At 34.7% G+C, this 16,332-nt stretch overlaps 1 protein-coding gene across 28 annotated transcripts in view; it reads left to right on the top strand.

The window, feature by feature from the left end:
- The window catches only part of MYCBP2 (MYC binding protein 2), a 275,983-nt gene that overhangs the window by 48,734 nt on the left and 210,917 nt on the right, over positions 1–16,332 (top strand). For all 28 annotated transcript variants that reach the window (XM_063650979.1, XM_063650974.1, XM_054446938.2 and 25 more), the window contains exons 5-10: positions 4,809–5,005; positions 7,929–8,171; positions 8,404–8,475; positions 10,540–10,636; positions 14,522–14,595; positions 14,735–14,873. In XM_063650979.1, coding sequence (XP_063507049.1) covers positions 4,809–5,005; positions 7,929–8,171; positions 8,404–8,475; positions 10,540–10,636; positions 14,522–14,595; positions 14,735–14,873 — 822 coding nt within the window. The remainder of the gene's footprint in view (positions 1–4,808; positions 5,006–7,928; positions 8,172–8,403; positions 8,476–10,539; positions 10,637–14,521; positions 14,596–14,734; positions 14,874–16,332) is intronic.

Below are 16,332 nucleotides of genomic sequence, written 5' to 3'. Positions count from 1 at the left end.
ATGGAAACAGCAGGGGTATAAGTTTTAGAGTATTTTTTTCTGTGTTCCACTGAAGTTATGGTTTAAGAATTGAGGTTCGTGCACACACATTTCTCAATTAGTATGATGAAGCGGGGGGCAAACAAAACATAAATCCCTGGAATCCAGAAATAATCCTCAAATCTTAAGGTCACTATTAACTGAAATCATTCTTATTAAACTTTTGGCCAAAATAGCTAACATTCACTTTTTCTAACTTGTTACTTTCAATAATTTTAAAAAACGGGAAAAGGAAATAAATGCCACAAAGCCAAAACAGTACAATTAGTTTCTAAATTGAGGGGACTTTTTTTTTTGTATTCATCATAAATAAAAATCTGTTTGTGTTATGGATTAAACTTCTGACTTAGCAGCTTTCATTAAGTAAATAAAGTGTTCGCTTTTCTTAAAGTATGTTCTGATTCTTGCCTTTCGTATCAGTGACCTAGGCTCAATATGTAATCCTTTAAATAAGATAGGAGCTTTTACTTAAAAGGTATTAAGGAATAGAAATATAGATGGAAGCATAATTTTTAACTGGTTAATTGCTTTTTTTCTCCGATGCTAACTATGGGTCTTTAAACTATCTAAAGTTTTCTAGATCCTTCTAGTATTATAGGAAAATTCTCAGAAGTACTAGAGCTGTGGTTCTCATTATGTGGTTCTCAATTCGCATTAGCATGTATCAGAGTTATCGGGGACTTCCCTATGGTGTTTCTGATTCCATAGACTTGGGGTGGGGCCCAAGAGTTTGTATTTGGAATAAGTTTCTTGGTGATACAGATGCTGGTTTGGGGACTACACTGCTGGTTTAGACTAAAGCTTGGTCCTTTTTTTCCTACTTGGCTATTTAGATTTTGTAGGACCCACCTGTGAGAACCAAATTGCATGAACCTAACTACATGTCAGATTTTTCTTTTTTTTGGTCGCATGTGGTGATTGAGTTTTTGTGTTTGACTTTTGTTTGTTTGTTTGTTTGTTTTAATGGGAGGGAGGATGCTGGTCATTAAAACAAGCTGAGGATTTTTTAAAACCACCCCCCTCACATACACAGTTATTAAAAGCTATTACCAAATAGAAGCTGTCATGTTGACAAGCAAGCACTGTGTTGGTTATTGTTATGATAGCACCAGTGATCATATTAATATTGTGAAGTGCTGCTTGGCTTGACAGCATTTTACTGAAGATTTGATTTATTTTGTTTAACAATATTTTGCTGGGTTTTCTTGGCTTTGGTTTGTTAGTTAGCAAATAATTGGAATGTTGAAATACCCACTAAGACTTGTATGTCATATTTCCTACTTTGAACATGTTATTTCTTTCCTGCTAAGTCTTCTACCATTCTCATGTCTCATGTCAGTTGTTATATACTTTCTTTTGTATCCGTTCTGTATATACATTCTTTCCTTTATTCTTTTAAAACTAGAACTTGTTTTTAATACTAGCTTTGAAATATAATATGTGCTTTAGTCTTATTATCTTCCATCAAAACTTTCACATTATTGGCTGGGTGTGGTGGCTTATGCCTGTAATCCCAGCACTTTGGGAGGCTGAGGCAGGAGGATAGCTTAAGGCTGGGAGTTTGGGACCAGTCTGGGCAACTTAGACCCCTATCTCTACAAACAAAACAAAACAAAACAAAAAAACCTGGGCATGGCAATGAGTGCTACTCAAGAGGCTAAGGTGGGAGGACCGCTCGAGCCCAGGAGTCTGAGGCTACAGTGGGCTGTGATCATGCCACTGCACTGCGCTCTAGCTGGGTGACAGAATGAGACCTCATCTCTACCGAAAAAATCCCACAAAACCCAAAAACCTTTCACCTTATTAATCTGTTCATTTTTATTTTCTTGTTAAAAGTTTCAAATTCTGCTGTACTGCCTTTCGTCTGTCTTCCATCCTTTCAGTGTTTACTGCTGATCTCGTCACTGCTTTGGCTTATTTTTCTATGTAAGGGATTTATTATCACTTCATATTTTCTATTTGGTTAAATTAGCTCAAAGATAAAGCACTGATTTGGTTCTTTTATCTAAATTTCTGTTGAAACTTGTCTCTCCTCCTTTTTTTAATCTAATATCACAATCTTCTTGGTTATCCTTTTGTTCCCATTTGGTTGTTTTTGTGTTATTCATGAAAATATGTGTATATTTATATAACTCTTACTGTGGAATATCTTGATGATTAGTATACACCAAGCTTCTTCTCTCTGCAAATAGATTGTGATTTTTAAATTATCTATTTAAAAATGTATTTCCTTATATCCATATATTCTGTTCAATTAGATTATATTCTCAAGTACTCACTGAAATGTAATAGCACCCCCTTTGTTATATGCTAAGAATGTGTGATACCATTGCTGTTATTATGGAACTTAGCATCAGAGTTGGATATGTGTATAATTACAAATGTGGATAAATCGTATGGAGGAAAGTAGAAGGAGTTCTGAGAGTCCTTTTTTGTTTTTTGAGACGGAGTCTCACTCTGTTGCCCAGGCTGGAATGCAGTGGTGCGATCTTGGCTCACTGCAACTTCCACCTCCCAGGTTCAAGCTATTCTCCTGCCTCAGCTTCCTGAGTAGCTTGGACTTACAGGCGCGTGCCACAATGCCCGGCTAATTTTTGTATTTTTAGTAGAGACAGGGTTTCACTATGTTGGCCAGGCTGGTCTCGAACTCCTGACCTCAGGTGATTTGCCCACCTCAGCCTCCCAAAGTGCTAGGATTACAGGCATGAGCCACTGCGCCTGGCCAAGATTCCTTTTTTAAGTTAAAAATTTTTTATTTATTTGTCTTTAGGGAGAGGATCTCACTATATTGCCCAGGGTAGACTCAAACCCTGGACTCAAGTGATCCTCCTGCCTCCACCTCCCAAGTAGCTGTGACTGTAGGTACACACTGCTGCACCCAGCTCCTTCTGAGAGTCTTTAACAGGCTCCCTGAAGATGTGACCTATGAGATTTAGAGGGTGAATAGGAGGGAGTGAATTAGATTATAAGGGCTCCAGGCAGAAATAACAGCATGTAGTAAGGCTCTGAGACAGAAAGGAGAATGAATGAAAAGAAGAGCAATGTGGCTAGAATGTGGAGAGTGAAGGGAATAGTCTTGTGACAGGTGAGGAAGGAGGCAGGGACATGCGGAGCTTTACATGCCATGTTAAAGAATTTGATTAGCGGGCTAGGAGGAATAGAAAGTCATTCTCTATTTCATTACATTAAGAATATTGTTTTTTAAATAGCCTTATTTTCTTAAATTATTTGTTTAAATTATTGACTGTTTTCTTTCCCTGGATTCTTAACCTTTTTGAAAGGGTAGAGACATTCTTTGTCATGTTTGCCAATACCCTAATGTAGAATAGTTGCTAATGTGTGAGAGTTCAGTATATATTTGCTGAATAATCAACAGATGTACTCGCTGAAGGATAATAATTGGAGGAAGGATGGGTAGATGGAAACATGGACAAACAGGGATAGATGAAAGGATGGAGGGAAGGAAGGATAGCTGCAGGAAAAGGTAGAGGAAAGGATAAATGGAAAAAAATGAAAGTATAGGATATGTACAAACAAGTGAAGAGAGGAAGGGGGAAAGAAAAGAAGGAAGACAGAAGGGAGAAAGAAATTAACAAAGGAGTGAAAGGATTTTAAGTAAACAATTAGATTTTTGGTTTGAAATTCTCCCTGGCTATTGGGGCAAAAGGGAATGGTAAGAGATAATTTCTTAACACTTTTTAGTCAAAGAGATGATGATAGCATGGATTGGAAAGATGACGATGAGATAGGGAAAAGTGGAGTTATCCATTAGGAAGTAAAATAAACAGGACTTAATTTGGGATTAGCTATGAAAGATGAGGGATTGGTAGGGGCTGCCTGGGTTTCTGTGAGTTACCAGATAACCCACAGGTGGCATTTTAGTTTTTAGAGAATTGCAGTACATTACTCCTCTTTCTCTTGTTCTCCTCCTTCTCTCCCTTCCCTTTCCCTCTCTTCATCTTTCTCAGTTTTTCTTTTCTAACTCTCTTTTTCCCTCTCCATCTGATTATTCACTCTATAAGGATTTTCAAATCTCCCTTCTATGGAAGAAATACCCAGATGTCTGTTGATTGAATCTTAGATGGAGGTATTCAGGGAATTTTGTGTGGAGACCTCTGCTGGTTGTAAAACATTTGTGTGTGTGTGTGTGTTTCATCTTCACCGCTAAATGACTTTATGATTTAGGAAAAATCTTTTGACTACCCCATATCTCAATTTCATTATTAAAGGAGGAGAATTTCTGTCCTGTTGACTTGGAGGTTTTTCTAGGGTATAAATGAATTACGTCCTCTCTAAGTGTGAATTGCTATTTTGTTAATAATATAGCCAATTTTATATTAAAGTACATTATTGCATATGTTTTGTGTTTCTATTACTTTGAAAATATATACATAATTTCCTGGACACTTAACATTTTAAGAAGCCTCCTAATCTAAAAGGTAAAATAAGTATGATGAGTAGTCTATTACTTGATAGGATGAGTTTCTTGAATATGTGAATTCCTCTAGGCAAGCTTGTTTTAAAAGACCTTAGATTTTCTTTTTTTTACTAAGAAAAGTAAGGAGTTGAACTGAATGTTCTTTAAGACCCTTGTTACATAAATATTTTAACTTTTGGGGAAGAGAGTAACTAGAAAGAAACTAATGCAAAGTAATTGTTCTAGATTCCTTAAATTTTGTTTATAATGAGACAAAGTAAAAATAAATAAATATATGCATATAATGTTCTGTATATTGGATGAATATAATCGAATTCTATTTTATCCACAGAGTCTCTCTTCCAGCTTCTTTTGGAAATCACCGTTCGAAGTACTGGGATGAATGACAGCACAGGACAGTCCTTAACAGCACTTTCCTGTGCTTGCCTCTTTAGTCTGGTGGCTTCTTGGGGAGAAACAGGAAGGACACTTCAGGCCATCTCTGCTATCCTCACCAACAATGGAAGCCATGCTTGCCAAACTATTCAGGTATTTCATATTTATATCTGCTTAGAAATTTATAAGATGACAAGTTACAGTTTCATCTCAATTTCTGTCAATAGGAATTCTGCTTTTTCTCACTCATTACAGTAGCTTGATCTGTCCAAGATTGAGATATAAATAATCTACAGTATTTCAGTTGATTGATATGTATGTGTAACTCTGAAGCTTTGAATATAATAAAATGAATTTTGGCCAGACCTCTTAAATCTTTAAGCTGGTCTTTGCCTTAACACCATAGCCTTCTCTTTCCTTGCTGTTGTCTTGCTCTCTGCGTTCTCCCCTCTTCCCATCTTTCCCTGAGTTTTTTAGTATGGAATTCATTCATTGTTTTAAATATCTTTTCTCTATTGAAAGAAAAAGATATGGTATCAATCTGATATATTTTTGATTGGTTGATTTTTTTTATGAATTGATTCGTTTCTGAGTTACTTCAGCTATGTATAAAACATTTTAGGCTTTTAATATGCAGTTGTGGAACAAACAAGCTCGTCACCATTTTAGTGGTGGGAAAAATAATCCTTATAGGCAAACTTGACTTAATTATTTGGGAAGGCTCTGGAAATTGAAAAAGAAGTTATGATTTTAAGACCTGACTGTCTACTCTTCTCTGGCCCCTTGGGCAACCCCAGAGCAGGTGGAAGGGATTCCTCAATCCTGTTATTAGCAGTCCAAAGATAGCAAAAGGAGTATATTGGTCATTTTCTGTCTTATTCAGTGATCTTGAGCTCTCCTGGTCAAACAAAACCCATTCCCTTACTCTAGATTTCTGCTTTTTTCTTCCTTTCTGCCTTGCTTGGAATCCTTTTGTCCCTTTTTATGGTCCTTAATTATTTTGAAGTTGCTCTAATACAGTGGTTTTCAAGCTGTGTTCTGTAGACATGCTTTCAGGGTTTGGCAAATGTTTAATTTAAATATATGTTTAAAATATGCAAATATTTTAAAAATTGTAATAAAATAACACAAACATTCAGATACCGTATACCAGATTTTAATAGGATAGTGACCACCAACATATGAGCTTATGAATTTTGCTATGATTTGCTTTTATATAGGGACTTAGGAATGCCATTAGAGCTCATAGCAGGAGTATATGAACTACGTTCATGGAAAGCCTCCCAGAGGATATGAGGTGAGATCTAAACAATGAGTTGAAATTAGCCAGGAGAAATTTTTGGTGTTGGTGGTGTAGAGAGAGAATGCTCTAGGTATCCACATGCGAAGGCATGGAGGTGAGAGTAAGAGTGAAATATTTGAAAGCTGAAAGAAGTTTAATATAGCTATAGCATAGAGAGCTGTCAAATAGTGTGTAGCCACAGCATAGAGAGCTGGCAAATAACAGAGACAGGACTCAAGGGCTTATCTGTCTCCAATATTATGCTCAGTCGCTAGACAACACAAAACTACTTGATCCTCTGAATCAATAGCTGCAGTTCTCTACAGACCTACCACATCACTACATCCCCAACTCTAGCCTAAACACCGTATTAAAGCCCATTATCTTAACATGGTTTACAGTGCTCTTCATGATTTGGCCTTTTATCTACCAACTTCATTTCCCAAAACTCTCCTGGCCTGACTGTTGGTAGAGGGAGAAAAGCTTTCCCTGAGAATGTGTGCATTAAGTCCGTTTTCACGCTGCTGATAGAGATGTACCCGAGACTGGGCAATTTACAAAAGAAAGAGGTTTAATGGATTTACAGTTCCACATGGCTGGAGAAACCTCACAATCATGGTGGAAGGCAAGGAGGAGCAAGTCATGTCTTACATCGATGGCAGCAGGCAAAGAGAGCTTGTTCAGGGAAATTCCTCTTTATAAAAACATCAGATCTCATGAGGCTTATTCGCTATCATGAGAACAGCACAGGAAAGACTTGCCCCCATGATCCAGTTACCTCCCACTGGGTCCTTTCCACAACACGTGGGAATTCAAGATGAGATTTGTGTGGGAACACAACCAAACCATATGAGTATGTGTAACTCTTCACATCTCAGATTTGTTTTGGCACCCAAATGCATATTACTTGTCCATTTCATAAAGCTTAACAGAGAGTTTAAAGCAGGGTAGACATGGTAGTACTGCAAGATGCTGTATTGAAAGAGACTGAAATCCTTTCTGGAGGGTTGAACTCTTGACTTCAAAGGCTTTCTGCAAATAAAACACTATTTATTGCATATGAGCTCAGAAACAAATTAATAAAAAGAGCACATGGAAAAAGGCACCATTATCAAGAATTAGCAGAAGCAAATATGGTAGAATCAATCCTGCCAAATCCTTAGATATTGAAATTATTTGATATAGAATGTGTATGTGTATGAATATATAAAGTATGGTTAAAGTAATAAAAGAAAATATCAAAAGTATGATTAAGGAGTGAGAATATAAAAAGTAGTCAGACATTAGGAAAAAAAACAAATTGAACTCCTAGAAATGAAAAACCAAATAATTACAATTAGAAACTTAAAATGGGTTAACTATTGTATAATATGATTGAAGATGGAAATGGTGAACTGAAAGATAGAGGAAGAAATTATCTAGAATGCAACAGAGAGACAAGGAGAGAAATATGGAAGATAAAATAAGAAACATGGATCGAGAATGACAAAATCTAATGTAATACAATCTGAGTTCCACAAGGCAATAATAGATTTGTGGAGATAGAGTACTTGAAATAATGGCTAAGGTTTTACAGAATTGGTGAATGACATGGAATCCCAAGAATAAGGAAGTCTACCTTGCTTGAGATTTGCTTCTTATAGATGAACTTTTAGTTGGTACTTTTTGCTGGCATGCGAAATATCATTCTGAACAATTTATTGTCTTATAAATGATATATTACCAAAGTATCTTTGTTCCATGTTTGTAACATTTAAAAATGTTTTTTCATTATTTTTCTTCTCTTTTGACTAGGTGCCAACAATTCTAAATTCGCTACAGAGAAGTGTACAAGCAGTTTTGGTGGGAAAAATTCAAATTCAGGACTGGTTTAGTAATGGCATTAAGAAAGCAGCTTTAATGCACAAGTGGCCATTAAAAGAAATATCTGTTGATGAAGATGACCAATGTCTACTTCAGAATGATGGATTTTTTCTTTATCTATTATGCAAGGATGGATTATATAAAATAGGCTCTGGATACAGTGGAACAGTTAGGGTAATGTGATTCCTTACAGTTCCTTAATTATACAGAGTTATAACCATAATGAATTGTGTTCTGTGTATTTCTAGTTTCATTTCTAGAATATGATCTAATTTAAGTGTAATAATATTTATTTGAAAACCATAATTGAAATACATGCATTAAATGCCATTCACCCATTTGTATTATTTTTCATTGATTATTAATTATGAAACCACTGATATACTAACTTTTGTTATTTTTACAGGGTCATATATACAATTCTACATCCCGTATTAGAAACAGAAAAGAAAAAAAGTCTTGGTTAGGGTATGCTCAGGTAAGAGACTATCCACAATAAACCAAAATTTTCTTATCTTTTAAAACGTGTGACTTGTCCTTGTTTAATCAATAATATCACTTCTATTTAAACAGAAATGATAATATTTTTACTAATATGGCCATAACAACTGAATAGTGTAGTGTAAAGAACACTGTCTCAGAACTCATAAGAGGTTCAATTTTAGTTCTGGCCCTGCTTCTTACTAGCTGTATGACTGGACAACTCAGTTAACTTATTGGGTCCTCTGTTATTTAGCTTTAATATGGGATTAAACATACCTTCTTTAGAGTTCTTGTTTAAGTGAGCCTCTAGATAAGAATTGAAGACCACCTTTATCCTTAGCACATTTTTTTTTTTTAATTGAGACAGAATCTCGCTGTGTCACCCAGGTTAGAGTGGAGTGGCACAGTCTCGGCTCACTGCAACCTCTGCCTCCTGAGTTCAAGTGATTCTTGTGCCTCAGCTTCCTGAGAAGGCCCATGCCACCATGCCTAGCTAATTTTTTTTGTATTTTTAGTAGAGACAGGGTTTCGCCATTTTGGCCAGGCTGGTCTCGAACCCCTGACCTCAAGTGAGCCACCTGCCTGGGCCTCCCAAAGTGCTGGGATTGCAGGCCTGAGTCACCCCACCCAGCCTCATTAGCACGTTTAAATTGGAAAGGTGTACGTGTCCTGAGGCCAAATTAGGGTTTCTTACCACAGACTCTTTCATTTTAGTCTAGATTCAGTACTTTCTAGGAAACAGTGTTTGGCCTGCTCAGTAGACAGCTACCTGCATGAAGAATATGCAAAGAATCCCAAGAGAGAAAAGCCCTGAGCTGGTGTGTCTTTCTTAATGCTGTGATCTTATCTCCTGACCAACATAGCCAGATAGGTGTTAGCCTTTTACAAGGTCAGCAGCCAGATGGATATATTACTCCTCCTCTTATGGAGAAAAGCAAATGAAGGATGGACAAGAGGGACTAGAAATATTTTTTTCCATACAGTACCTACCTGAACAGTGAAGCCCAAGTTCCTTTGTATAAGGATAGAGCATAAAGATTTCCCTGCATGCCTGCCTTGCTGAGCTCATGAGATTTGTTGTCAGGATCAAATAATAAAAGATATTTGAAAGTCTTTTGAAAACTATGGAAATTATTATTGTTACATGAAGAATAATTCTACTCTATCAACTATTGGGGAGAATTTGAAATTAAATTTTTTTTTTTTTTTTTTTTTTGGAGATGCAGTTTTGCTCTTGTCACTGAGGCTGGAATGCAGTGGCGTGATCTCAGCTCACTGCAACCTCCGCCTCCCAGGTTCAGGCGATTCTCCTGCCTCAGCCTCCCGAGTAGCTGGGATTACAGGTGCCCACCACCACGTCCAGCTAATTTTTGTATTTTTAGTAGAGACGGGTTTAACCATGCTGGCCAGGCTTGTCTCGAACTCTTAACCCCAGGTGATCCACCTGCCTCAGCCTCCCAAAGTGCTGGGATTACAGGCGTGAGCCACCGCCCCCAGCCTGAAATTAAATTTTAGATAACAAATTAGTTTCTCAGTAATTGTCTCTTAAAAGTTGAACTTAGTTTAAAATACCTCATCAAATTTTTATTTGCCACTCTACTGTGTTTTATCTAAGAAATAATACCATGGAAAATATATTATTATAGCAGTGTGTTCAATGACATACCACACCTTCTGAAACCACTATGCTATTCATTTTCAAATAGCAAACTCAATACTTGTTATTTTTCTTAAAGTATTTGTTAAAGTAACAGTGATCATTCATATTATTTACTTGGCAAGTGATATGGTCATTTTGAACAAAATGTTTGTACCTGTACTGTCCTGTTTAGTATACCTGATTATGTTTCTGGGAATATGTTAAATCAATTTTCAATAATATATGACTTTTCCTCTAATTGAGAGGAATGTTCTTGTATTTTTAATCATTAATATCTTTTAGACATCAATATTGATGTATTATTGTACCTCAAAAACCTGTAATATGGAGCTGTATGGCTGCTGTTTCTGCTGAATTAGTAATAAATATTTTAACAGGAAAATTTTTTGCTGTTATCAGGGTTATTTATTATATAGAGATGTGAATAACCACAGCATGACAGCCATAAGGATAAGCCCTGAAACACTGGAGCAAGATGGTACTGTGATGTTACCAGGTATGTTTCAAGTAGTCATTTTTTCTCCACAAGCAATTTTAAAAAATGTGCATGTTAGGCTATTTAGACACATAAAGAATGATTAGCAAGGGATAGTGCTTGCTTATAAAAGGGTTTTAAAAATCTTGACATACAAAGCATTTTATAGTCTATGTAAAGTTAATTATACCAAGACAATAGACATGGAAATATAGTATAACAAGTTTTAATATTTGTTTTCAAACTTGGCCATCTATGGCCTAATCTCTGACCTCACCCCACCACTGCTGAGTTAGTGGGGTGATGTAACTGTGTTGCTCTTAATAAAAATCAGAACTCTGGCTCTCATGTGACTCAGTATAAAGAACCTTCTGTTTATTTTTACTTTAACAACAGTGCAGTTGGGTTTTCCTCCTTATTTTTATTTTATTTTATTTTATTTTAAAGGGGTTTCAGAGACAGAGTTTAGGGTGGGTCAGGAATTTTTTTTTAATTTCATCATTTATTTATGCTTCTTATGCTTCTTAATAATACTTTGATAAAGGTCTTTGGACACAGTTTATTTTGCTTTAATTTTGAGGCTTTTATATATTCACTTAAATCACTGCTAAATTATCAGGCAGTAGGTCTCAAATTTTGTCGAATGCTGGAAAAATGCATATTCTTTATTGTAAGATCTTTGAATTTGTTTATAATGTTGATACTTTCTGAAGCTGTTTATATTAAAATCTTGAATGTCTAATGTGTCTGTCAATAATTTCATAGTAGCAATATTACTTGTAAGCGCTTGACCATCTGAAAGTGAGAGCTACTTCTGAAGAGTGCATTGAGAAGAATAGTTGCTCCTGGGCTGCATGTTAATTTTTAAATATAATCTTAATAACTTCATCAGACATTTATTTGAACCTTACTACCTATACATAGATACATATTAGTGTACATGACACTATGTTAAAGTAAATACGACATTTCATGTCCATTTCAGAAATAGAGGAGCTTTGGAAAGCGGATGACTTAATAAAATCATTTTGAAAATAACCATCTATTTTCAGATATGTCTACAGGGTTTTTTGTTTTTTTTTTCATTACAAGTCCTGGACCATGTCTTTGGTCGTAATAATAATAAATGACAATAATATTAAAAAATACTTTTAATAACATGCACATTCCCCCCACATATTGATACATATATTGAAAGTAATCATGTTTGTTGTATAAAAATCATATGAACAAAAAAGAATGAATTGAAATAATTATAATCCTACTTCCCATATATAAACACTGTGAACATATTGGTAAATATCCTTCTCGTATTTTTCCTTTGTGTATCTGTCCATACTTGTAAAAAAGTGTGATCATATGCTACATACTGCTTTTTTAATCTATCTCTTTCACTTAATATTCTGAAAATATTTCTAGGTCATTAAATAGTCTTCTACAATGTCACTTAAATGTTACAAAATATATTCTACTGATTAATGTTTGAGAATGAAAGCCTTCCAGGGTTTTGCTATATAAATTACACTGTAATGAGCATTCCTATCGTGCTGTCTTTGTGCCAGTCATTTTAGGATAATAACATAGAAGGAAAATTCTAAATTGACACATCCCCTCCGCTATAACACATGGGTACTAATATCAAGGATTTACTTCTGAGAAACCCTGCACATTTAATAGAGACTGTGACTGATAAGACAATTTGAAAATATCTGCCTACAGCTGTTTTATTTATTCTGCCTTGATAAAAAAATTACTCATTAATGTCTTTATTCAGTTTAAATCTCGTTGCTTTGTTTAACTTGTGAAATGCAACTTTGAACAATACAAGCGTGGCTTTCTGTGTTTCATAAGTGTGTGCTGTATTAGTGGTGAAGAATGAACCAAACTTCAGGAAGATAGTCCTGTATTTGTCTTCAGAACTGGCAGATGTTGCTTGATATATTCCTGAAGATACAAGCTTAAAATATTACATGATGGATAAAGAAAGGATAAAGAGAAAATCTTGAAATCACATGGCAGAAGACTCCTCCTTCAAGCCTGAAGAAGCCTTTTGTAATTTTCTCATTTCTTTGACCTGGATTTCTTGAAATCACGTGGCAGAAGACTTCTCCCTCAAGCCTGAAGAAGCCTTTTGTAATTTTCTCGTTTCTTTGACCTGGACTGAATTTTCATCAAATAGCACTTTTTGTTTTTCCTGGGTAGGAATAGCTCTGCTCTGTAGCCTTCCAATCAAGGAGCAGAAGTAAATTGTCAGGTTTATAGATGGTAATGGATACCATGTTTCAAGTTGACATAAATCAGGTAATTCCTTGAGCTTCATGTTCCAGCTTGTCTTACAGTATAGTTTTATTTAAAAAGTATTTCAACCTAGTTTTGATGAACTTAAAACATACTTTTTTTCTCTGATAATTGTCATTTTATTCTTTAAACCTCGGCTTATCTTACAGATAGTATCTTTATGTCATTTTCTCTCGATGTCTGGTGACAGATTGCCTCAGTTCATGAGGCTTTTTGCTACTCTTCTTGCGCCGCTTCACTCCTCACCCCTGCGTTTATCTGAAATTATAATGAGTTTTTCTTCTTTGCTTTTTAGTTTAAAATCTTACTGCTTAGAGCTTGAGAAGCATCTTTCTTGCGCCTCTTTGTGTTCTGTACAGTGGACTAGGAACTCTTTCTTTTGATTTCTCCTCTCTTTGATTACCAAGTCTCTTGGGCTACCAGTGGGCCTTGTCTCCCAGTTTCTATTTCCAGTTTGTGATCCCTGAATTCTCTATTTGGTAAGGGTCTGCCTGTGTTTTGCATATTTATGATAAGGAAGTATGCTAGTATGAAGCTCCTGGGCAAAGATAAAGAATAATCCAGCTTATTCGGGTGGGCTCCATTACTGCATTCCAAAATCAGAATTTTATGTTTTGTTGATTCAGGTGCAACTAGAAATGAAATGTTATTTTTTGTTTTGGTATTGTGATTAATGGAGAGATTCATCCTAGTTCTCTGCAGTTGTTTTGGGAAGTATGTGTGTGTGTGTGCTTTTAACTTGCTTGCTGAAAATTTGTTTTTCCAAAAGGATAGAATTTATACTTGATGTTGATTTTGCTTGTAGTTTTGTATTATTTAGTAGCAATCATTAACACATGTTCCTATGGTCCTTCTGTAATACTGGTATCCCTTGTTACAATTGAGCTTGTGCATTATTTTGATCAAAGTATATGGTGTACTATTCTATGGAGATACATGCAGTATTGATGAAATATGGTATTCTAGCCAAGATACATGACTGCTTTGAGATAAAAATAAAAACATAAGCATATATTTGTCTGCTCTGTGTTGGACAAACATTTAAAAAGTTTAGAGCATACTAAATGCTAAAAATGCTGTGAATACACATTGAATTTCTAAGTGGGAAATGTACAACTGGTTTTGAATATCCATTTTACAAAGCAAGGGATATCTGTAGTTGGACACAATAGATGTCAAATACAGAAGCTTTAGGTCTGTATTTTTTTGTGACACTAATGACTGTGACGTATGTCTGAGAGTAGAGTGTTGCCTCCATTGCATGTGATTGTATTGAAATGATTGTAACCAACATTATAGTTTGTTCATCATGGTGCATGTTTACTATCAGACTATATCTAATACTAATTCATTTTGAAATTAGGTAGGATCTCAGGTCCTTGGTTATGGAAGATTTATAAATATAAGCAAAAATGTAATAAGTTTGATTAGTTGAGTTAGTCTCTGCTAATTTATAATTCTTTATTAAAAAGCACAGTCTCCTTTTGAGTTTAAGTTTATCCTTATTGCGTGGAGAACTCTCATTTTGACTTCAACAGAGGAGTAAGTTCATTTGGTGAGGTGTTTGCTTGTACTGTAATATAAATACTTTTTCTTCCTTTTGCACAGATGGCCACACTGAAGGTCAAAATATTTTATTCACTGATGGAGAATATATTAATCAGATAGCTGCTTCAAGAGATGTAAGTATCCTGAATCTTAAGTAACTAGTGTAAATGGAATTCCTTTTCCTTAAATTATTTAGCTTTTATTAGATAGACTGTAGAGTCTTGAACGACCTCTTCATGTAATGTAATCCTGTGGATGTTTTATTTTTCTTAGGATGGCTTTGTTGTCAGAATATTTGCCACAAGCACTGAACCTGTTCTACAGCAAGAATTGCAACTTAAACTGGCTAGAAAATGCTTACATGCCTGTGGTATCTCACTATTCGATCTGGAAAAGGACTTGCATATTATAAGTAAGATAGCAAATTAAGTGCTTTCCCCATATTTTAATTTTGAATTTTTCATACTCTTAAAAATGAACATTGTGTTTTCACCAGTTTAGCTTATATTGTAGCAGCTATTTTGTGTCTGTTACTATTAATATAAAGGATAATTTTGAATTAATGTGAATAAATAACTAGAAAACACAGTCTTTAAACAAAGTATGATATTTGAAGACCATTCTAAGGAATTTACTAATAATTTCTCATTTTCGTTTTGAATAGAGCAAAAGAAAATAAAATTTAATGAGAATTATGGATGGATATTGGTGAATGTCATTAGTTTATATGCTGCATCATTATTCAACTATTTAAAAATTTGAAAACTTATGTTGTAAATATTATTACAACAATATACATAGTTCTCTCGTTGAAATTTTTTAAGTTTTTACTTGAACAGATTTTCAAGGTAACTATAGAATGATCTTATAGATTGTGAAAATGGTAATTGGCCTTACACACGGATCAGTAATCTTTCATTTGGATACAGAAATACAGATAACCACAGAGTATTTCTTGGGCTTAGATTATTTACTTTTGTAATGTTGTAAAAGTAATTAGGATCATGAGTTCTCCTGAGAGTTTTAGTTTTGGCTTGCCATGCCACTCCAGGTTTAATAGTGACCTTCCATAACTGGTAGGGTTCTTTGCAAGATCCACCTTTTTTGACTGTTATCTCATTACATTTAATAAACTTGGCATTAGTGCTTTACTTTCTATATTCTAATTATGTAGTATTTTTATAATTCTTTCCTAGAAAAATCTCGAATTGAAATTACAGATTTAAAATTTTTAAAGCCCATAAACTAATTAGTAGTTTGTATAGCTGGACAAAATCATAAAATGTACCATATGTAAAGCTACAATTACTCATAGTTTTACGATTTGAAAATATGTATAAGGATCTGTGTGTGTATATGCATGTTTACATATATATATATATATATTTGAATTGATGGAGTAGCTATATAAGATGTTCTTCTGTAGAAAAAGACATAGGCAGAGAATCTGAAATACTTCAATTCAAATATCTGCATGGCATTGTTCCAAGCTCGAATGACTCTGTCTGGACTAACCTCTCCAACCTTTGTATATGCTTATTTGTGAACCAAGTGGTATGGTTGTGAGAATCAAATGAGATACATTTTGTGAATTGTATAATGCCTGGTACCTAATAAATGCTCAGTAAAACTTTGAGCATTTATACATTAATTCAAGGAATATTGCTGACATTGAATTTTTAAAATTTTTTGTTGTATATTTAAAAAATTAATTTGGTACTGGTTTGGAACAAGAGAAACAGATTATGATAACTTTATCTTTCCTTGGAGTACTATACCTATGGTTAATATTTTTAAAAATTTGAGCACATGACATTTTGTCATCCTTGTTTTTTAGTGATTTTGAATTGACATTGCAATCACTTTAAAAT

Source organism: Pongo pygmaeus, chromosome 14 (assembly GCF_028885625.2).
Source record: "Pongo pygmaeus isolate AG05252 chromosome 14, NHGRI_mPonPyg2-v2.0_pri, whole genome shotgun sequence".
NCBI lineage: Eukaryota > Metazoa > Chordata > Mammalia > Primates > Hominidae > Pongo > Pongo pygmaeus.
Note: the sequence above shows the minus strand (reverse complement) of the source record. Positions and strands in the feature narration are given on the sequence as shown.